The 22,496-nt window shown below is 40.7% G+C and overlaps 1 protein-coding gene across 1 annotated transcript in view; it reads left to right on the top strand.

The window, feature by feature from the left end:
* Nucleotides 1-22,496, top strand: part of LOC139291045 (LIM and calponin homology domains-containing protein 1-like) — an 80,827-nt gene that overhangs the window by 49,336 nt on the left and 8,995 nt on the right. Inside the window, exons 6-19 of the mRNA XM_070912943.1 lie at nucleotides 59-169; nucleotides 1,839-2,037; nucleotides 8,502-8,760; nucleotides 10,404-10,682; nucleotides 12,808-13,197; nucleotides 14,432-14,467; nucleotides 16,709-16,835; nucleotides 17,172-17,329; nucleotides 17,803-18,286; nucleotides 19,791-20,105; nucleotides 20,787-20,892; nucleotides 21,059-21,156; nucleotides 21,258-21,363; nucleotides 22,021-22,095. Coding sequence (XP_070769044.1) covers nucleotides 59-169; nucleotides 1,839-2,037; nucleotides 8,502-8,760; nucleotides 10,404-10,682; nucleotides 12,808-13,197; nucleotides 14,432-14,467; nucleotides 16,709-16,835; nucleotides 17,172-17,329; nucleotides 17,803-18,286; nucleotides 19,791-20,105; nucleotides 20,787-20,892; nucleotides 21,059-21,156; nucleotides 21,258-21,363; nucleotides 22,021-22,095 — 2,743 coding nt within the window. The remainder of the gene's footprint in view (nucleotides 1-58; nucleotides 170-1,838; nucleotides 2,038-8,501; nucleotides 8,761-10,403; nucleotides 10,683-12,807; nucleotides 13,198-14,431; nucleotides 14,468-16,708; nucleotides 16,836-17,171; nucleotides 17,330-17,802; nucleotides 18,287-19,790; nucleotides 20,106-20,786; nucleotides 20,893-21,058; nucleotides 21,157-21,257; nucleotides 21,364-22,020; nucleotides 22,096-22,496) is intronic.

The following is a 22,496-nucleotide window of genomic DNA, read 5'->3' as shown; positions in this document are numbered from 1 at the left end:
TTACAAAGTATCATCTGATTTCATCATGATGTCCGACTGTATTTTTTCTTTCCTTCAGGTTCTAGTCACCATCTACTGGTTGGGTCGTGCTGCCAACGGCTGTACCTCCTACAACGGGCCCACGCTGGACCTGAAAGAGTTTGAGGGCCTGCTGTCACAGATGCGAAAGGTTTGCTAAGTCATGTTTAGTAAGTTAGTGCTAAAAATACCATGAAAATCCTAATCTAAAGTACCGGGACAATACAGTAAGTAGTTGCTGTTGCAGTTGTATTTCAAATCTCCTAGCAACCACAGCTGGTGGAGTACAGTATAAGGGGTAAATAGAGGTTGTACTTTTCCTGTAAACATAAAATCACAGATTTGATTGATTAACCAAATGTTCTGTCAAGATGACTTTGAGCAAAACAAATTAGTGTTACAATTAGTTTTGAGATTCACTGAATGAGTGTGTTTATTAAACGCACGCAGACTTCTCAGAAATCATCTCAGGCAGCATATAACACCCCCCACCCGACGTCCAAGGATGACCTCTATTAAATTGGGCTCTTGTGTCAATCACCTTGACCTGTTTCCACTTCTTTACTGACTCAAAGGGATAGAGAAAAGTTAGCATTAGTAAGCCCCCAAGACACACACACTCTCTATGATAACCACTCATAACCATGATGTCACCCCCATGCTATTTATTCCACAATGTGACGTCCCTTTTCTGTTCAGTAAAACTGAGAAATCACCGCCAACTCAGAATAACTCTTCCAGATGTTCACACGTTGCTGCTGACCAAAACAAAGCCACGTTTCTATGAAACAAAAAAAGAGATTAATAATAAACTCAAGGAAAGCACGTCAGGTTTAAAATTAAATTGGCACATCCCAGCTCATTTCTAATGGTCATGAAATGCAAGAAGCAGGTAAATGTGTGGCCCAGTTGCAGTTTAATCTGCTCACTTATTGTAAGTAGGGTCAGTTCAACCAAATTAGGAAAAAATATACCACCTCACTTGCCACTGGTCGTATCTAGTCATAGTTTTGGTTTTATCTGCTCAGGTTTTCAGATATCCCTCTCAAACCTAGTCAGATTAAGCCAAAACTGAACAAGCCCTTTAAGCACTAAATGCGATGTGTAGGTTGTTATGTTTAGGCAACAACAACAATTGGGTTAAAGTTGAGATAAAATTCTTGCAGTGGTAAAACAAAACGTTTACCTGAGATTGAACCTTGATCATCAAATTTGACGCACCTTTACTGTACAATGTCTTTGCTTTACCAAAGAAAGATGAATTTATGTTAGAAAAGCAATACGTGAGACAGAAGTTCTGTGGCAATACAGCCTAGTTGAAAACACAATACAGAGTTTGTCAAAGGATTTGGAGTTGCATAACGGTCCAGGGGTCAGGAACAGGAAGTCTTTTGGTAGACAGGAAAGGCCTTTCCCCACCTTCCATTAGCTGCAAAGACATGTTTCAACTGTAGACAGACAAAGGGAGGGGTCACTGGGGTGAAGAGAGAGTGACAGAGAGGGATTTGAGCAGAAGAAAAGGTGAGAAAATGCAATGAGCATAAACCCAAGAAGGCTGGAGAGAGTTGATCTACCACTACAGTGAGATGTTTGGAGGGGGTGGGACATAAACAGATTCTTCAGGTTATTTTCACCTAGTTATTGTTTGACGATGTGAAAATTAAATTCTCTTTAGTTGTCGGATGAATTTAAGGACACGCAACACAAGTTTACTCAATGTACTTTACAAGAACTGTTGTGTATCTTTCCTTATGTATTCAAGCATTTTATGCTAATTTGTGCATTTAATACAACGTGGTTATGTGTTTATAAATTTTCAGGAGGCGGAGGAGGCAGAGAGCCCTAAACGCAGCATCCGGGACAGTGGCTACATCGACTGCTGGGACTCTGAGCGCAGCGACTCTCTCTCCCCGCCGCGCCACGGCCGCGAGGACTCGTTCGACAGTCTGGACTCCTTCGGCTCACGCTCACGACAGACCCCGTCACCGGACGTCCTGGTCGCCCGCGGCAGCAGCGATGGTAGGAAATAGTCTTTATACACTCTTCATATTCACATAGAACACTACCGATACTAGTTTGAATTGATTGTGAAAGTGTGATCTTGTGATTACAATGACCATCCTTTTAAATTAAAGGTTGCAGGTTAAATCTGTTCAATAGCCATTGTGCCATTTTAGCCACAGCCATATGTCTTGTGGAAGGGAAGTAATTCAGTACCGGCTGTTTTGTTTGGGTCAATTGTGGTGTACAGATATGGTATATAGATAAATGAGGTGCATTGTCCTTCTAGTGCTACTGTAGTAAAGCCTGTTGTTCTCCTCCCTGTGTTTTCGCAGGACAACGCCCAGTGCTAGTCAAAGGCTATTTGAAAGAATAAAGTGAATGATCTCAGTGCGATGCCTGTTTTGAAGTCAAGCTATAGCTATTGTTTCACTTTAGCTACCCCTATATGTCTTGTGAAAGGGAAGAAATTCAGTACTCAAATTCAGCACATAGACACAGTGTACATATACTGTAAATTAAGTAGTTTGTGCCACTGTGTTGTTCTGCAATGCCTGTTTATGTTCCAAACTGTTCTGCATTTATTGTCTGTAAAAAGAAATTGTTGTCTGCAGTTCACCTTTTAAATTTTAAAATATTAGAAATTCATTGTGTTATAAATCCAGGAAAAAGGCTACACACCACAAGCCGAAGTTCCTTTCTGAAAAGCTGCTCGTGTACATCCTTTGTGTGTCTCTATCATTTCTTGGATCACTCATATCTGAATCTGCAATGTCAAAAAAACATGCGCAGGCCTTCTTACAATAACAAATGCAGTCACATCTGTTTTTGTTTCAAACACATAACTGTTGTGTAATGTTAACACAGGCTCCACCAACATGACTTCAAATGACAGTCACGTCAGGTGAGGTTAGATTAATTGGTCCTCATGGAAACTGGAAAAATTGATTTAGTTGATCAAATAAAAGTGACGAGAAGGCTCCAATGCAGTCATTTGCTGTTTACACATCAGATTCCTCTCAACCCCTCGAGAGGAATAAAATCTGGAGACTTCTGTAGTTTGAACACTGAGATGCGTAACTTCTGCCTGGCCAGTGGTAGAGATAAATGTTTAAAATTTTGATATAAATCTTTTAATTCAACTGACAAAAAAAGCCAATGTGTTTTCTAAAAGAAAAAGGAATTCAGTAAAAAACAATATGAAAATACATCAATTCTCAGATTCTTCATTTACCTTGAAAAATGGCATGTTGCAGCAATTCTGTTTTTCTTTTGCAGTAATTTTATCTTCTATTTCATCTGTGTGGGTTTATCTATTTGTGCACAGTATGTATGTGAAAGGGTGCCTCAGCCATCGTGCTTGTCCAACTTTGCCGTCCCGTAGTGTTTGTGACACCTTTCAGTGAGGATTTCCAGCTCTGCCACTGACATCCGCACAAAAGTGGCCTGTGCTGAGTGTTTGAGTCCGTCGCCCTGGGCTACAGTTGTTTGATAACTCTCTTTAAGTGTGGAATGAGATGATTGATGGCACTAGAGAGAGAGGAAGAGATGAAACATCCTTATATAGTGAGACAAAGAAGAGAAAGAGGTGTGGTTGTATGAATGAAGACTTTTCGTGGTTTTTGATCTGACAAATTTTCAGTGTGTTTTTATGTGGTTGTACCTCCTTTAGGATTCAGTTAATCAATATACTCTACTAGTGTTAACACACATGCAAAGCTACACTAATGGATAGTACAGTGAGTACTGTTACAGAAAAGACACAACATAAAGATATGTGCATGTACGTAATCTTTATATTGCTTTGTTTATTCGTCTATAATACGTTTTTGTTTAGATAACATATATTGGCATGTGTAATTTAATGCATCCAACATGGTAGCATAACAATTCTATATAATGTTAACTTTCTCAAGACAAACAAACTGTGAACAGCTGTGAACTGTGTTTTATACTTCATGCTGAAGTGTAAAATGCAGTCAAAAATAGAGTTTGGCAGCATGGAAGTACTTTATAACGCCAAACCGACCATATGCTGTCATTGAAAACTGTTGATTGCTACACTTTATTTGAATTTGACCCTTTTAAATTTTAATGACAGCCTATAAAAAGTTACAGAAGTCGTCATGAAACTTAATGTACGTTTCATCTCTGAACTGCATGTGGGAAACACAGTGAGACCAAGCATCCTGTCTGACTGTGTTTTTGTTTTGAGGGAAGTGCAAAGGAAACTACCGTCTCCAAAGCCTAAGCTGCTGTCACCAACAGTCAAACTAATTAAAAACCTCTCTGAATGTTGATGTTAAATAAAGGGGGGAAAAAAATCCACCCTCCATACCTTTTTGTTAAAAACAAAGTAATGAACCTTGTAATTTGAATTTGCAGAGTCATAGTTTTTGATAGCAGAAAGGTGATTAGCTCTACATCACAACTCAAGATTTTTATGTCCAAAATGACCCATTGAACAGTTTGAATGACACACAATCATACAAGGAGGAGTCCATCTCAGCAGTGAGAGACAGTTTTCTTCTCAATAGCCTTAATAGACCAGAATGAAAAGCTGCCACAATATATTATTTTAAACCCTTTAGCTTTTACTATACAAGCATAATCACAATCAACCTGTCCACCAACACGTGAAACCCACAGCTGATTAGTCACATCATCAAGCTGCTCGTATTCCCATACGCCCACCTCTGATCCAAAGTAACATGCTCTGACATTTTGGGAAAATCTAATCAAATTGCTAACTGAGTAAAAACAAGTTAGAGACATGCAGGAGTAGAGCTACATAAAAAAAAAACTGAATAACAGCACATTTTCACAAAGCGACTCCTGGAGTGAACATCACAGATTGACAACCTAATCTGAATGTCCTTTAAGAAGCAAGATCTACATATTTGGTCCAACAGTTTGTAGAAATTTGCATGTCTGATAATATTTGTAAGTGCTTGCTAGTATTGAGGGTATCACACTATCAGTGTTCAGATCAGACCCAGGAGGCACAAACCAGAGAAGTGAGAACAAGATAACAATGCAGTTATCACCCAATCACAGGGAGCGTTGAGAACACCCAGAACAAGAGCATCCATTTATCAGCATACACACAAACTCGACTCGGCCAGGTTTTCCCTGCCGTGACCTTTTTAGACAAAGCCCTTTCACTATTCAGCTCTGTAAACTGACTTCACCCTGACAGTAATTAGGGGACAGAGAGAAGAATTTAATTCAATCTCTGAATGAGATTCAATATTGGCAATGCTCTTTTGTTTGGGCCATGTTTTGTAGATGGATCCAGTGTTGATAAATGTGACACTTTGTGCTTCTGGTGCTCCTCTAGTAAAGCCTGGACTCCTCTCTTTTTATTTTTGCAGGACAACACCCATTTTTAGTCAAAGGCTGTTTGAAAGAATAAACTGAGTGATGTCATTGAGATGTTTTGTTTTTTGTTTTGTTTTTTTTATAAGAAACTGCCCTGAAGACCAGTATACAGTAGTTAAATAAAATACCAGCTCTCCAGTCTATAAAATGTTTTTATACTCCTGCTCTCACAACACATGCCTTCATGCCCAGCTCCAGAAAGCTGCTCATTTCTGACATGATTTAGGACACCTATCTCTTCTGGGACTCTCATCCGGTGTCAATATGAATTGAAAGCGAGGTTGAAAATGCACACGCACAGAATAATAATGAACATGTTTAAGTTGTGTTCCTTGAAGTTTAAACTGAATTGAATACGTCGTCTTGGGCTTTCTTTCAGTGGCATTGCCTCGTTGTCCTCTGTGCTACTACGGCCTCAGCCAAGCTGTTGACTCGATAACATGCCAACAACGATAAAGTTATAAATAACTAAAACTCAAAGATAATTAAGATAACAGCCAACTACAACCAGAAAATGCAGTGCAATGATGCCTACTTACTTTTACACTTGATTTTTTCACGAGCTACTTGCTTCAAATGCTGGAGGTAAGAGGTCAGCACTATTAAGTTTTATAAGGTTAAAATATATATATGATATTCTTGAAAGTTTGGGAATGGGAGAATCTGCTGAAATGGACTTGACGAGATCAGCTAGACAGTTTCTTTTGCACTCTGTTTGTCTTGTCGAGGTTGTGCTCATGTTGTTTCTTTACCCTCACAAACAATCTTTAGCTTAGCAGAGACACCAGCTTGTACAGAGCACGTTAAACGGACAACAGCCAAAAGCTCCATTTTAGCTGTTTGAGAATTTACGTTAATCCGCTTCAGCTGTTTTAGTGATGGTCAATGCTAGCCAAAAGTGAGAAACATACTTCCTATATGTTTTCAACTTTACTAATAATAAGAATAAGGAGAGATAAAGGTTTCGATAAGAGATTTGTTTGCAAATCCTGGTATCTGAGAACCAGATCCTGGATGGAACCAGCAAACAGAACTTTACCCTACTGTTGACTCAGTCTGGACAATTTTCCATGTGATCAAGATCAATATCAAAAATGTGACTCCTTGCAGAGGTTTGCTGTTCAGTCTGCCTAGAAAGATCATGTGCCATATAATGGCGAAAAGCATGAACACTATCCCAGAAAGTGCCATCATTTATGTCAATGCTATTAGAAATGCTGAGGGTATCACTCTTCATTTGTAATTTCTGTTCCTGCTTTTCAGTCAGTGTAACACATATTGGACTGGGCTCTGTGGCTTTAACATTTCCTTTAGTATTACTGCATGCTGATGATTATTGATGTAAATAAGGTCTGGTACACTATGGCAATGACCCATGATAAACGTTCCCTCAAGCTTCAGTGTTACCATATGTGTAGAGAGAGCAGATCGCCTATAAAGACATATGTTGTTCCTTAAGGATGGATAGACTTGGATGGTAGAGTCAGTCATGTTTCCAATTGATATTGGTTAAGAGTCATAATTGAACCATTTATTGTTGGAAGTACAGATACCTCAAGGCCTCTTTTGGACCTTGATCTGTCAATCTTTTAGACCACATAAAAATGAAGAAATCTATAGATAGAAAGGGAGGTTTTCACAAGTTCAAAATGTGACGTTTGTTTCCACTGAGAGCTGTGGCTGTATCCACATGTATCTGTTCAGAACTAAGGGGAAGATTTTACAGTTCAGATCTGGTTGAAATTGTGGGTTTATACTTGGAAAATATATACATTGAGTCATAAATTCATAGGTCATAGACTGAGTCTGCATGCATCTAAAGGGAGGGGAATTCCAGTGGCACATATGCTGAACATCTTGGAGAGGAATTTTGAGAGACCTTGGGTAAAGCAAGGCTGCAGGTATCTATTACCTGCTATTTCTGAGGGTTGAATTCGGGTTAGCGTTAGCAAAAACAGCTGAATGAATGGCAATGACTGGTATTGTAAACATGTGATGTCCTCAATTAGCTTTATCCTCGTTTCTCTCTTCTGTGTGTACTCTTGAGGATGAACATCTTGCAGAGGAATTTAAGATGCCTAATAGGGAAAGTCCTTGAGCGATGCACTTCTGCAAAGCCAGGTGTTGCCACTGACATTAAAGAGCTAACAATGTGTTTAAAATATGATACAGACAGACACAGTGGCTTCTTAAGTGAATTCTTCCGAACTGTAGGCTAGAATTCAGTCAGCAGGAGCTCCACAATACAAATTTAGTGATGATTTATGTTGCTTGCTTTGTTTCATAAAACAGCCCATCAACCTGCTTGGGGTTGATTTATGTTCAGCCACTGGAATGCACTGCATGTAATAACACTGTAACAGCACTTTAATGTACTGTAGGCCTATCTGATGCAGCGGCTTGGAGAGGAATTCTGTAGATTTTAAGTGAGATTTTTAGTAATAGATTAGAAATATGGGATATCTGCAATGAACTTGAATCAACTGTTTCTCTGCTCAACTTGTTTTTTGTTCCTCTCTCTCTCTTTCCCTCCAATTCTCTCTCTGTGTCTCTCTGACAATGACTTAGCAAGCTGTGTGCCTCCTTCTCTCTGGGATGCTTAAAGGGGAATCATTTTTAAAACATTATCATTCAGACGGTTAATGGAACATATCAGAGACACTGTTGTGTAATCACAGTATAGTTTAACAACAATCAAGTGGGAAAATTAATGGAGTAAAGAATTGCAGTAAAAGTAATTTGCAATAAATCTGTGTTTCGTTTGAGTGAGAATTTGAATCTCTTATTAATCTGAACATTGTTTATAACACAAGAACACAATGGCACATCTTATGGAGTTGTTTTTTTCCTGTCATCATAACATTAAACTAATGGAAATCAGTGTTCAAGCACGAGCAGGCAGCATTTTTAAGTAATTTCACGTATATTGACTCAGCGATTAAAGCATGCTTGTAATTGATATGAGTTTATCCTCCACCTTCACTACGTCTCTAAATAATGAAAAGAAGCTGTACGCTATATCCTGAATAATATGATCTCTGTGATAAAAGGTCCATGACACCGTTAATAAACTCCTTCATTCACCCGCCTCCTCTCAACAGGCCGCGGCAGTGACTCAGAGTCCGACGGTCCCCCCCACAGGAAGATGCCCGACGTCCGTAAGGACGACATGTCGGCACGGCGGACGTCCGTCAGTGAGCCACGAACCGCCATGCCCTTCAACCAGTACCTGCCCAACAAGAGCAACCAGAGTGGATATTTGCCTCCGCCACTCCGCAAGAAGAAGAATGATAAAGAGGAGGGAGCACGCAAGAGTTGGAGTACTGCCACTTCTCCTATAGGGGGAGACAGACCATTCAGGTGAGTCTGACTGTTACAGTAATTAGAAGAGAAGAAACACTATCACATAGAAGAAATGCTAGCATGTCATTTATTTTAGATAGTTTATATATTTAAATGCTATTGAAAATTGGATTTCTACAACAAGCAGATTTTATCTGTTTTTAAAAAAGTATACACAGTATTTTTATTAACCACTTCACTGATCTAATGAAATGGTGTCTTGTGTAACTGAGCTCAATACTATGATTTCATGACATTGAATGTCTGTGAATGGTTAGAAAATTTAAGATGTAACTTTTAACCATTTTACACAATAACATATTTCTGGAATGAGAACATTTTGCATACCAGTTTTGAATATTCAAGGTTCATTGTTTTTAATTAGTTGTGCAGAGCAACTGCAAATATTACATTAAATAGTCTACCTTTCATTAAGTTGTCCACCTTTGAAATTAAAGTTTGTTTTTTGGTAGAGAATGTCTGCTTATTGCTGAAAATGCAGTTTGACCAGAGGGAATCTGGCAATACCATGATGACCTAGTCTCCTTCTTGCATGTTTTATGAGTTTAATTTAGCCTCAGAAACTGTAGACACAACGGAATTAGATATGGGTGGAAGAAGACCATGAAATAATTTTTTAAAATGTGTGACATTGCAGAATTGATCAAACTGACCAGATTGACAGAATGACTCTAAATGTTGGAAAACAAATCATATGTTGTTTATTATTCACTGTTTCTAATACCCACCAACATCCTTTGGGGGTTAATTTTGCAAGAGACGGTGTCACTCGTGTCAAATTGCAGATGTCTGCAATCAAATGTTTCAGCTGTTGATTATTTTTCTATGTCCAGTATTGGAGTGGCTGATGGAGGCCAGATGTGCGTTTTCATTGGCTCTGACTCTGACGAAAGCAAAAGTGTGAAATATGCAGCATCGACAAAAATGAGGCAGATTAAAGCCTGAAGGTCTTATTGGCATTTACTGGTTTGGCATGTCACCACATGATAGCACTGGAATCACAAATGTTATTCTGTTATTTCATCATCAGTGGCTCTGAAGTTTCAGATTTCTGCTGGCTGAGTGGATCCATAATGTGCTTTGATCAGTTGGTGTGTGTGCGTGTGTGGGTGTAGGGGAGTGTCAGTATTTGACTGAAGTTCGTTTTTGAAGGCTAATGTTTTGAGGTCATTTTTTAGCTGTAATCAGAACAGCAGCAGGAAATCGAAGACATTTAATTAAAAGCCAAATAATCTAATTTGTCTTCAGTGTTTTTACATTTCCGACAAGGGTTGCAAGTGGATGCATGTACAGTAGGAAAGTGTGTATTGTGTATGTGTGTTGTGCCTGTCTGGATCACCCAGTGTGTGTTGCTAATCTGTCTTTCATTCCCCCCTGTTGTGAACTTCATACATCAAAACGCATATATTAATTGATTTTGCATCATTGTTTTTTCTTTATCTCCTTCCTTTGCATCTGTCATGGTGTTTTCCCTCTCGCCTCCTTCTGCCTCCTGTGTGTGAACCTATTTTTCCCCTCATCACATTCACGTGTCCCACGTCTTGTGACCATCGTGTTGTCGTGATCCTCGTGTCGTTGTTGCAAATCTTGCTCCACTGTGATTACGTCTTCCTTTCCTGTGTGAATGGGTGACTTAATAGTCCAAATGAGGTCCCTAGTTTAGACGCCCCTCCTGGAGAATCCCCCAGCCCGTCCCCCAGTCCGTCCCCCACCCCGCCCCTCGAAATCCAGATACAGATTCAGAAGGAGAGTCAGGCTAATGAGGACGAGGAGGAAGGGGAGCAGGCTGCCTCCACACCTTGCATTGAGATCCATGCAGCGGGCGTGAGGAGGAGCAGTGAGCCTCTGCCCTGTAGCCTCCCCCAGCCCCATGCAGAGCCCCCCATGGAGACTCACCCGATGGTCACCTCTGAGCAAAGGTCTTCACCTCGATTTATACTTTTCTCAATACCCCAAATCAGCAGCCCAATTTCCAGTTTTATATATATGGTTCTGATTCATGGTTCCTCTAAATCAACCAAATCTAAATGATAATAGATTCTTGTAGAATTTGAAATTATTTGTTTATATTTTTCTAATGATAAATTGTTCATATTGTTATTGTTTTCTACATGTCCTTAAATGGAAACTCAACTGATTTTACACATCGAAGTCTGTTTACACGTGTTGTGGAGTACTAACTATGTATGAATTGCAGGCGGTCAAGTTGCATTGTGGATAATGTAGGAGCCAGGTTTTGATATGATGGAATAAAGTCCAATGCTGAATCTGTAGAGAATTATTTTACTGTTGGCCATGAATTGAGTCAGCAGGTAGCTTCTTATTGCAGCTGAACTTGTGCTTTGTTAAAGGGTCAGTTTGCCCCAAATCAGAACTCACTTACCTCTTGGGGCATCTAGCCATGCAGTTAATTTTCAGACCCTGCCTGCACCACCATACAGTGCAGGTGAGTGGAATTTTATTTGTGCCACTCAAAACACTGAAAGATTACATTGAAAATCTCAGCAGCAGCACAGCTGTCCAAAAACAATGTCCCAGTTATACAGCGAGGTACCTCGCTGTGAAGCGCTTTCATCAGGGCTGTTTCTCTGGTACGAGGATGTTTCCATCCAGCCTTTTTCCTCTTTGGCACTGCCATTACCAGATCATCGTTTCCAATGCCGTTCTTATCCAGAGCAACAAATCAGTGAGTCAGCAAGAGCTTCAGTGCTCAATGAAACTTAGTCACATGTAGAACACACTGTTGGTATACAGAGTCTTTGTCCAGCAGGCCAGCCAGGGGTCACACATTTTACACTTGGTGTCAGGTAACAAGGTGAGGACTATGAGCTGTCAAGACACAATGTTGTTGAAAGAATCCACTGTGATGCGCGATCACAAAGTTGCTCTTTTGAAAAATATCAGTTTAGGTCTCTTTTATTCTTCACAATCCAGCTCAATCCGGTGTCATTTCCTGGTCCAGCAGACTTTTCATTCACAGTCCTGTTGGAGAGTTATCAGAGTCACACCCCCAGTTTCCAGCTTTTTCTGGCACAGATGTTATGGCATTGATTGGATTGTCAGCGTTTCTAGGGAGTGAAAAGGATCCTCAGTAGAAATTTGACTTGTGTATAGCTATGTTCCAAGGAAAAGGGGATTTCTAGGATGTTTGTAATAGTCTTTGATATGGGCTTCTTTCGCTGGTAACAGCTTGCAGTCTTCCAGAGGAGAACTGAGGCTGGAATGTGTGCGTTTTAGTGTTGCCAGGAGTTCATGCTTTTAAAAACAGTTGTATAACATCAACATATCGCGTTTGATGTTGCCTTTCAAAGTTGTGTTGACACATCTTTCTTAAGATCACTCTGTTGCTGATATGGTTCTTTCTATCAGTTTGTTTGGATAGAGAGCAGAGCTGACATCCAGCCATATGGTAGCTTGTGTTTAGCTGTTTACTGTGTTTCTTAGCTTGTACAGTAATGGCAAAATGAAATGTAACATTTGGAAGGCTGAGTATTATTCATTAGTTCAACCAGGGATTCAGCTGGGGGACAAAAACATACACAATGACGTAATTGATAAAAATCTAAATCTAGAAATAAAACAAGCATGGGCCAAGAAAATACAATTGCAAACCCATACATACAGCTGTTGTGCCCACACACAAACACACTCGCAGGGAACATGAACATGTGACCCACCCTCAGGATGTGAGGAAATGAGGCTTTCTTCCTTCCCTGACCCTGAGCAGGCTGTGACTGATGCTGGCCTTTTCACAGCCTTTCCCTCCCTGCCATGCACTCTGGGAATTTACAGTCCAGTAATAAGCCTCCCAGAAAGTAGCTGTTCATCACAGGATGACAAACAGAGCGTTCAGTCAATTTTGCTTTGACTCCAATTTGTTTTCACATCCAGTCTGCTCTGAAGGGATTTGTGACCATGCTATGCTATTTTCTTAGATTTATGTCCCCGAAAACCTCCATTTAGGTTCCTCCAGAGGAATGCTGTCTGATGACATAGGATGATAACCAGGCAGCTGTACGTTTTAGTTTGCTTTGCTTTCTGCAGTACTCCAGCTCGCTCGTGCTCAGAGGAACTCTTCCACCATTCGACAACTCTAGCAGCAAACGATACGGCAACCCCCTCGGTTGCAACAAGCCCCGTCATCACATCAGGGAAACATCCACCTGTGACCGAGCTGGAGGAGGCGGCCGTGAGGAAGGGAGTCGCTGGTGCCCCGTTAGTTGCAGCTGCAGAACGTGATGAGAAGCGGGCCCGCGAAACGTCTACCAAACACGTCACCACCCAGAGTCCCTCCCACTTCCTTCCTGTGCCAGCTGCCATGGCAACCGCCACAACAGCAACAACCGATACAGGCCGACGGAAGGGAAGGGCACGGAGTGAAAGCGAGGACCCACAAGGAGGGACATCTTGGTTGGACAGCAATCTTCCATCAACGTGAGCCCCATCCAGAAACTACACTACATTTTATGAATTCCCACCGCGTTGAACTAGAACTACATAATTCAACTATAGAATCAAAGGATCTACTATTCCAATGATCCCTTACTCAATCTCAGCATGTGACCTCGACCTCAGACCGCAATGCTTCTATTTGGATGACTTAACCACCTAAAGATTGCATGACCTTTTATTACATGAATGCAAATTGATATTGTTTTCTAAAAAGCAGTTGTTGTTCACAGAATGCATGGAAACTCTGAAAAACATGTATTTTTTTTTCTCATTTCCTTGCTTTTTTCAATTGTCAAGAAATGTGAAGAAGAAAGAAGCGTTTGAGAATGTGGTCTTTGATTAACAATGCATGACTTTAGTTGGCAACCTTTGATCTCTACAGGAGACCCAAATAGGGGATAATCACAATGGACAATGGAATCGAATTTGATCCAATTTGAATCAAAATTACTTGTATCACAGACTGACATCTTCAAAAAACATAAAAAAAAAATTTTACATTTTACTACAACATGCCATATGGCAAATAGCCATCTAAGGAAACAAATCTATCTGGTCTTGATTTAGTGAAGCTTCTCTTAATTTAGTCTCCTTGTTCTCTTGTGGCAAAAGACCACAGGCCACACTTTCTCTCACACCCCTCCAACATCACAGAGGCAGCTCCATTAAAAAAAAAAAAAAAGGCTGTGTGAAGACCTTTTGTGGTCAAGGCCAAACCTACAAGTGGTGGTCACAGACAGAAAGAAAGCCACATCCTTGATGTTGCTCTTGGGCTGTCTAATAAAAGATGCATGTGCTTTTTTTTTTTTTTAATATTTAAGTGCCAGCTGCATTCGGAGATCATTGCCATATGCATCTATTGTATGCTCGCAATATTTTGGTTTGCAGTGATGCAGTAAACTTGTCTTCTGTTCTGTTCTGGCTGTGTTGTGGATTAGACTGCCCCCTTGTGCTTCGTTTGAGGATCATCATTAAACCCACTGACAAATACATCTGTGCGTAGACACAATGCCAAACATTATTAATCAACCATAGCTGTTACATATTCTGTATTTAATCTGTCGTAACTAACTCATTGTCTGCTGTGATCACAACACAGTAATACTCCATCACTGTGTTTTAATATTCACATGAGTGAATGACGTGTTTCTCTGTTGAGTGTACTTGTAATCATTTGTGATTGTGGTTCTCTCTCCATGCTCTCTGCCTTCTGTCGATTCAGCCACACACATAGTGTGTCAGATGACCCACAGTAAGTTGTCCTTTTACCACTCAGAGGCTCAGCTGCTTTGGCTCAACACTGCTCTGCACTACAAAACAATAAGTCACTTAATCATTCATTGAGTTTTAGAATTGGATTTTTCTTTGTGCAAGTGGGAAAATCTGCAAACGGTTGAAGTAATTCAAAGAACTTTCTTGAAACTGTTGACAACAATTTCATGTTCTCACAATATCGTTTCATTGCAAATATTTTGTGCCAGTTTTTAATGTCTTTATGTTTGAACATCTTGTAATGGTCAAACAATTGCGAGAATGTAGTGTTTTCCTCAGACATGTACTGCCTGGATACAAAATCCTTTAAAATGGTCCCTCAAACCCCTCGTGATACTGTAATTCTCTACTGAATGTCATTAATTAGTGCTTTAATTTATCCTGGCAGCTCCTGCAAGAATTCTCTGGCAAAATTTTGAGTTGTTGGAGATAAATTCATTTATAAAATCACACTGAAGAGTGAAATGAAACAACCAAAATGTTCTTTGTAAAAACTATAATTTATGCAGATTTCTATTTTCATGAATGTCGTCTAAGTGGGAGTAAGTTCAGTCAATCAGGGCTGATGTGTCACTGCATTTGTTCCAAGTTTATCTTATGTGATTTAGGACAACTCTTTTCTTTGTATGGAAAACAAAAATATCTCCCAATTAAGCAGATTTTTCCTACTTGTATCACTTAAATTAAAATAAGTTGTCATGGTGGACATTTTTGACATTATGCTTTAACAGTGTCAAATAATGTCCCCAGCCCTTACACTTGATTTGAAATATCCTGAAAATATGTTTTCAATAAATCAAGTGGACATGCTTTTCTTTTGCTTTTTTTGCTTCTTTTTTTTTGCCTTTTTGGCCGGCGACAATCCATCTCTCTCAGATTTATTCAAACTGCCTGCAGTAGTGGCTGTGGAGAGGATTTACTAAACTGTGCTCCTCTGACATCACCTCAGTGCTTCTGCCAGCTGCATGTTTCATGTAACAACCATTTTAGCCATGCTCCCAACATCCCAACCCTTTACTTTCCAAAACAAAAAATAAAAAACCATCATGGGAATCTCCTTTGCTGCTAAAAGCTCATTTAAAGTGCAGCTTTTCATGAAGCAGGACAGAGGATTCATAACCAGGAGATGATTCAAATGCACTTTAGATTACACCTGTACTTTCACCCGTCCCACTGGCCAAAACCTTTGAAATAAAATAACATGTCAGTCATCTCTTGGGTTGAAAACACTCTCCTGCCACATGTTTCTTCAGTCAGTCAAGTGATCAGTGGGCTCCATAAAATATTTGACCATAAGTAAGAGTCATTGCCACTCTTTTTGTCACTTCAAACCAAGCTATACCTTTTTATGTTGGTAATGCATCACTTTTCTGAGTCTTAAAACTATTACACTGATGACTTTATTTTTACCCATTGTAAATCCCTGATGAACAACCAAAACAGCTGCATGCTCCTAACAATAAGGCTGCACTTTACTGTCTTGTCTGTAATCTAAAAATGCTATAAAGGCCAGTGTAAACTCTCTGTAACAAGTCTTCAATTGTTTGAAGACCGTACAGGTTGTTGCATCTCATACACTCACATCAGAATGTTACTAAAAGCTTTACAACCTCATGTACCTGCACCTGAAGCTGTTTTCAAAGGTTTCATTAAATGGCATCTTAACATCCTTAACGCAATGCATTTCCTGTTAAAACAAATGTTTGAATGTGACATGAAGCAATATGGGATAAAAAAAAATTACTGTGAGGGAGAAATGCTCATTCATTTGGTTGGAGGGGCAGATGTTCTTAAAAGACATGTTATTTTGGTGTCTGTACTGAACCACTGGTAGCAGGTTATCTTATGATGGATTGGTACAAGATAATTTGTGTGGATGTGTTTGCTTTGACACAACTGTATAAACAGATTTTGGGTGAAGGGTGAATTTTCAGTACTTTTTTTGACATAAGCATGTGTTTTTAGCCACTGCTGAGTCTTGGAAAAGGTAAGGATCACAGTGTTTTTACTGTGTTCCACATGTGAAAAGACTCCAACATACAAACATACTGTACTCTCAATACAATGCACTGAGGGAAATGTATTCAATCACGAGCAGCATTATAAAAAATAATGTAAAACACAAAACCATGTCCTATTCTGGAAATTACATGTCAACATGTTTTTCATTATCCATATTCTCTGTGTGTCTCTCCCTCCCTCCCTCCCTCCCTCCTCCCAGGAGTGTTAGCATGATCGACATGCGAGGTGAGGAGGAGGCCATCTTGCAGCCCCACAGTCAGGTGCGTCATGAACTGATGCACAACCAGTATAACCAGATGAAGGAAGAGGACGATCACTGGCAGGACGTGAGTGTCTCAAATTTGTCTCACTTTATGTGATTGTTTATATATTTTTAGCTGGATTGACATTACTTTTTGACTCCCAGTAGAAATTTGACTCATCTGCACAGTTTGTATTTTATTGTCTCCATTGTGTCAGGAGTTTATCAGTTATATGCAGTGATTTTTAGTGCCTGCAGGTCGAACCACAAACTCCAGTAATTCTCTGCTGTGCCCCAGTTAAACAATTTAAATCAGTTTTCTAGGGCTTCAGCTGTGCTTCAGGTCCCACAACGCTGCTGAGCCAAGCCCTCTTGCCTTGTTTCACTTGGAACTGAAACACTTTTGATCTTTGTGTGTCAGGACCTAGCCCGATGGAAAAATCGGAGGAGGAGTATTTCCCAGGACCTAATCAAGAAGGAAGAGGAGAGGAAGACGATGGAGCGGTTTATGTCAGGAGACCACTGTATCTCCGAGAGGAGGAGAAGCATCAAGACTTACAGAGAGATAGTGGAGGACAAGTAGGTGACATACACACAAACACAATGTTTCAATTGTATTAAGCTAAAAAACCAAAGCTGTATGTACAAAACAATACTGGTATAATGGAAAACTACTTTCTCTGAGAAGAGAGTTTAATGTTCATTCTAATTCCTGTTAGTGGGCACAAAGGTGACAGCAACTCTACCTGGAGTTTTAAGTTTAAGTAGCTCTCCCACAGAGAAGATTTGAAAGAGGAAGAGCAGGCCTGCTCGATTGATAGTGAAGTTGTAGAAATAGATGTCTTGGTATGATGGGTAAGACTATAGTTTTCTTTTTTGATCAAAGCTAGTTCAAATATGTTGGAAATCCCTATATGTCCTTTTCTACAGTTAAAAAGGATACTGTAGATTAAGTGGTTGATTTTGATGACAAGTTAACATGTATAATGTAAATCAAATTGTGTCATATCAGTTGCTTCGTATTTTACACAGCTGTTTTCCCTCCTCAACAGGGAGCGTCGTGAGGAGGAGCTGCGGGACGCGTACAGGAAAGCCAGAAGTCCAGACGAGGCATCATTGATCCTCCAGCGTTACGCCCAGCGTTTCTCCATCAGTGAAACAGTCCTGGAACGCCTACAGCTGCCAAAGCTCCTGGACCGCAGCATATCTGCTGATCCCGCCTTCCCCTGCTCACCCTTCCCTCTCTCCCTCTCCCTGTCCACCTCCCCCACGACCCCAGACCCCTTTGACATGGACCCCAACGGGCCCATGAGGTATCTGCGCCAGCAGTCAGCCCCGGCTCCAAAGTTCACGTCTACACTGGAGGCGCGAATCGAGGAGTTTCCCAAAGACTTCTCACACCAGCGGCCTCAGATTCGCTCTCGCTCGTCTGAGCCGCCGTCCAACCGAGGTCTGTCATCCAAACCGGTGCCTTTGCTGATGCCCAAGCCTTACTTCCAGTCTCGACCCACAGCGGCTGAACCATGGCCCAGCAAGGTGAGACTGACTCTGAGGCACCTGTCATTATCTCAACAGATCGCCTCCCTTCTGCTGTACATATGCTTTACAGCATCCTCCAAAGGCCATGTGGGTCGTTGCCATTTCAAACATCTGGTTGCCACAGTAAAATCTCCGCACTCCACAGTGTTAACTCTATTTAAGTTATCTTCATACATACATGAAATGATTGAGATTTGGTTAGTGTAACCACAACAGTTCTTCAGAGGGCATGGTTGATGTCTTGACCACTTTACATGTAGGTTCTTCCCAGTGTTGGCTGCCCTTCTCACAGGCTGGTGGGTAAATTCCCCTCCAGCTCTCTTGGCAGTTACATCAGAATGCCACAGAACCACCATGGTGATGAGCCGGCCGGCTTCTAGGAAAACACAAGACTTCCCCTCCCAGAAGAAGCATGTAATGTTTCAATTTAGCTCAAAGTACTCTCAACAGGATCCATTTCCTTTTCTTCTGGAGAAATTGCCAAATGGGAATATTCAAAATGAGATCTTATGTTTTGGTGTGGTGGGGAGGGAGGGGCAGGTTATTACCAGACCTAATGGAGCAGAGCGCTTTTCTGGAATGTCTTGTCAGGAGTCTGAGCGGAGCCCGGCCTTGAATGGAGCCCTCTGTTCCCTATTGACTTAAGAAGTTGACAAGTAGGGCCCTCTCAATGTGAAGTGGGCTCCCAGTGGACAAAGAGGGCCCACACAGGCTGCTCGGAGAGGGATGAGAAGGTGGAGGCGTGGGGGGGGCACACTGAGAGACTGCATTCACCCAACTCCACCACTGTGTCTTAAGTTACCGCTCACTAGGAGCTCCTCACACATACATTAGTGCCTCTTTGTCATAGAGGCCAGCATGGTGTTGTGAGCTCGATGAATAGCTAATGGGCAGGGCATTGGGTTTGTGGACACAGGGTTTATTTTATTTTTTGGTTTGTCATCGGTTCACTTAGTTTACTATTGAAAATATTTTGAGCTAGAACAGCCTGATTGTTGCTGAACTTTAGGCAATGTTTCCTTTAGATGTTTCATACCTATAAACTGATTTTTCATCCACCTAAGTCATATATTTCAAGCTAGAGCTGGAAAAAACAGATTTTAACAAACTATAGACATTACGAATCTAATACAGATGCAAATTGAGTCATATGTACTCAATTTTGAATAGATAGATAATCCAGTATCCCTTGGAATTAAACAGAATAGCAACAATATCCATTTAAAGAGAAGTTTAATCCACCATTCAGCCTCGCCATCAAGTCCAAATCTTTAACTGGTCGTATTGTAATTAATCAGGACAAACATTTGAGATGTGAGATGATACAAGATAGGACTGGTGTATTAACAGTAAAGCCTAGATAACATTTATCCTGATATAGATTTTTGGGCAAATCATCTAACTGTCGGGCTTTGGTTACCTTTAATGCTTTTAAAGCATCTCCTTGAACTGTACAGTGGATAGATAAAGCTAATTTTAAACCTGTTCTCTTCCGATTTAGGCGGATGGTTTGCTCCGAGTCAACGGCGACATAGCTAGTGTCGGCGTTCCCACCACGCCTGATAGTCAAGGAAGGGAATCTCCTCTTCCAATCTTTCAAGCGTCCCCTTCCAAAACCAGCAACAGCACTGGAGATGCTCCCTTGTCAGCAGCCTCACCAACACACAGTCCACACGCCTCAACCGGAGGAGGAAGTCCAGTGTCAACAAAGACCAAGGAGGCACAAGGTGGCACAGAACCGACTTCTGAGGACGTCCAAAAAGAGAAAATCGTTGAGCATTCGACACCACCCAGTCGACCCATCTCGCTCCCATCGGTCAGGATCGGTCACATTTTATAGTTGATTACAATAAAACCTGAAAATAAAACATTGAGTTCGATCAAATTAGAAACATGTGATTAGTGTGCTAAAATTAGTCTTCGTTGCTCTCCTGTCAGCAATCATTTTCACATGACATTCATCCCTACACCGCTACTAAGGTCATGCTTATAGTTAGTTTACTTACAGAATATATCCTGGTTGAGTCCATTCAGAACATATTTAATTTGTAGCTCTCAGTGAAAAACCAAAGGGTGATTGGTTGGATCCAGTGTAGATTTAGTTGCACAAATGTTATGATATTTTGCTGTTAAATATCTCTGGAAATTGGATCAGTTTTCTGGGTGCTTTAAGTCTCTCAACACTGTTGCAGAGGGCTCTGAATTACTTCATTTCACATGTGTATTTACATATTTTGTTATGTACCAACTAGTTGAAACACTTGAAATTAGAAGAAGACGATGCCTGTGTGACTTGTTTACTTACTGTATATTCAACACTAGTTTTGTAATCTGCTCTTTAGATGTATTTTGCCGCCTTGCAAGGCTTTTGGCAAGTTTATTTAATTATTGGAATCAAGATTTTTTTTATTCATACATAGACCTCATACACAGGCCTCTTGATCTCAGGCTTGTTTAGTTCACTATTCAACTTGGAAACCATCTGTGACTCTTATAGGAGCTGCAGAGGCCAGAAGAAAGCTTTGGGAGGACTGGAAGCCAGTCAGCCGCTGCTCTGAAGGAGGAGAAGTCAAATGCTGCAGCTCAACAAACACCACCTGCAGGTTCGAACAGCATGCTGCTATGCTGACCCCTTGTGGTTGCTTATAGACTTGTATCATTGCAGGTCATGGACTATTGTAATTTAACCCCAAAAAAACATGAAGAAGAAAAATTGTGAAAGGAAAGTGTCGTGACAGTTGTGATAAAATTGCATTTATGTGTTTTCAGAAGCCAAACCAGAAAAAACTGAACCATCAGGTCAAAATATCCCCAAACTTATCCAGTCAGAGGTCAGCACACAGCAAAGTCAGCCGGTATCTTTACAGGTGAGGCTGCTAACCAAATTAATATGAATGTTTGTTACCAAACATATCCAAAAAAACGATCACCCAGCCATCCAACGGATAATCATTGAATCTCTCTGCAGGCGTGTGTTACCAGTTCCCAGGAGACGTCACAGGAACAAGAGACTGTACCAAGCTCAGCTGAACCAGAATCATTTGGATATCACCCATCAAAGGAACAGACAGCAGGTTAGTGAACTCGTCACTTCCAAACACCAGCAGCTTCTTCTTCCATACATCTCCTTGTTTTCTGAGTTTGATTAGCATTTCCTCCTTGCTGGCTTTCTTCCCTTTTGTCCTTCAGCCTGTCACGCTTTCTGTTTTATTGTAGAGCAAGATGTTTGAAGAGTTAAAGGGTGTCTTCAGTAATGTATGACTATTATCAACCTATTTTGGTAACCTGCACAAACTCCTGCTTCGCCTTTCTTTTCTGCTCTCAAGTCCCCCTTTTCGCTTTTCACAATGTAGACGAGCACACAAGATAATTAGACCTGAGGTTCCAACAAAAATATATATAAAGAGATAAACTATTACCTTTCCAGATAGTGTAGTAAAAGCACTGCTTTGTTGTTGTCTCCTTTTCTTCTCTATTCTGACTTTTGATCCGTCAAGTTGGAATTGTCTTGAAATTCTAGTGGGGAATAAAACAAGTTGAGTTTTTAGATACAATTCATTTAGCCTTCAGTATCACAGCAGCAGAACTATAAAAGCCTTCCCTAATTCTCTCGATGTCCATACCGACTCCTGGTTTTGACATCTGTCTATCCCTTATCGCTCCTCTCCCTCCCTCCCTTCCTTCCCTCATTCCCTCCTTTCCTTCCACCCACATTTTTTTTTTGGCTATAGAGTTTGCAAACAGTGTCAGGTCTCCGCTGGCAACCAGCCACCCTAAGTTACGCTGGGACTTCTTCGCTCCGCCAGGTAAACCCCTTCATTCATCGGTGGAGCTCATGTTTCCGCCCCTGGGTGCTGAATGTACAGGGTTGCCCTGCCGTATCTTTGAGGGTTAGACAACAGCCCTTCTGTCCCATCTCTTGTTTTTCACCCATTTCCAGAGTTTTGTGGATGATCACTGATGTGCTCTCTCTCTGTTTTAAATGTGTTATGAAGTTCCTCATCTGTACTACAACTATGTACAATGGAACAAATGCAGAGTTGCTCCAGGCCTAACTCATCTGTGATTGTCATTGTTAAAGAGTGTTTTGATTCATGTTAGTATCATCATGTTGATTAGGATGCACAGTCAGAAGGTTCTTTTCAAAACAGCCTATGAAGTAGGTCCCCTATGACACTTTATGAAAATGACCATGGGTGACCGGCTT

This window comes from Enoplosus armatus, chromosome 10, assembly GCF_043641665.1.
Source record: "Enoplosus armatus isolate fEnoArm2 chromosome 10, fEnoArm2.hap1, whole genome shotgun sequence".
NCBI lineage: Eukaryota > Metazoa > Chordata > Actinopteri > Centrarchiformes > Enoplosidae > Enoplosus > Enoplosus armatus.
This window is presented reverse-complemented; position numbering and strand designations above follow the sequence as displayed.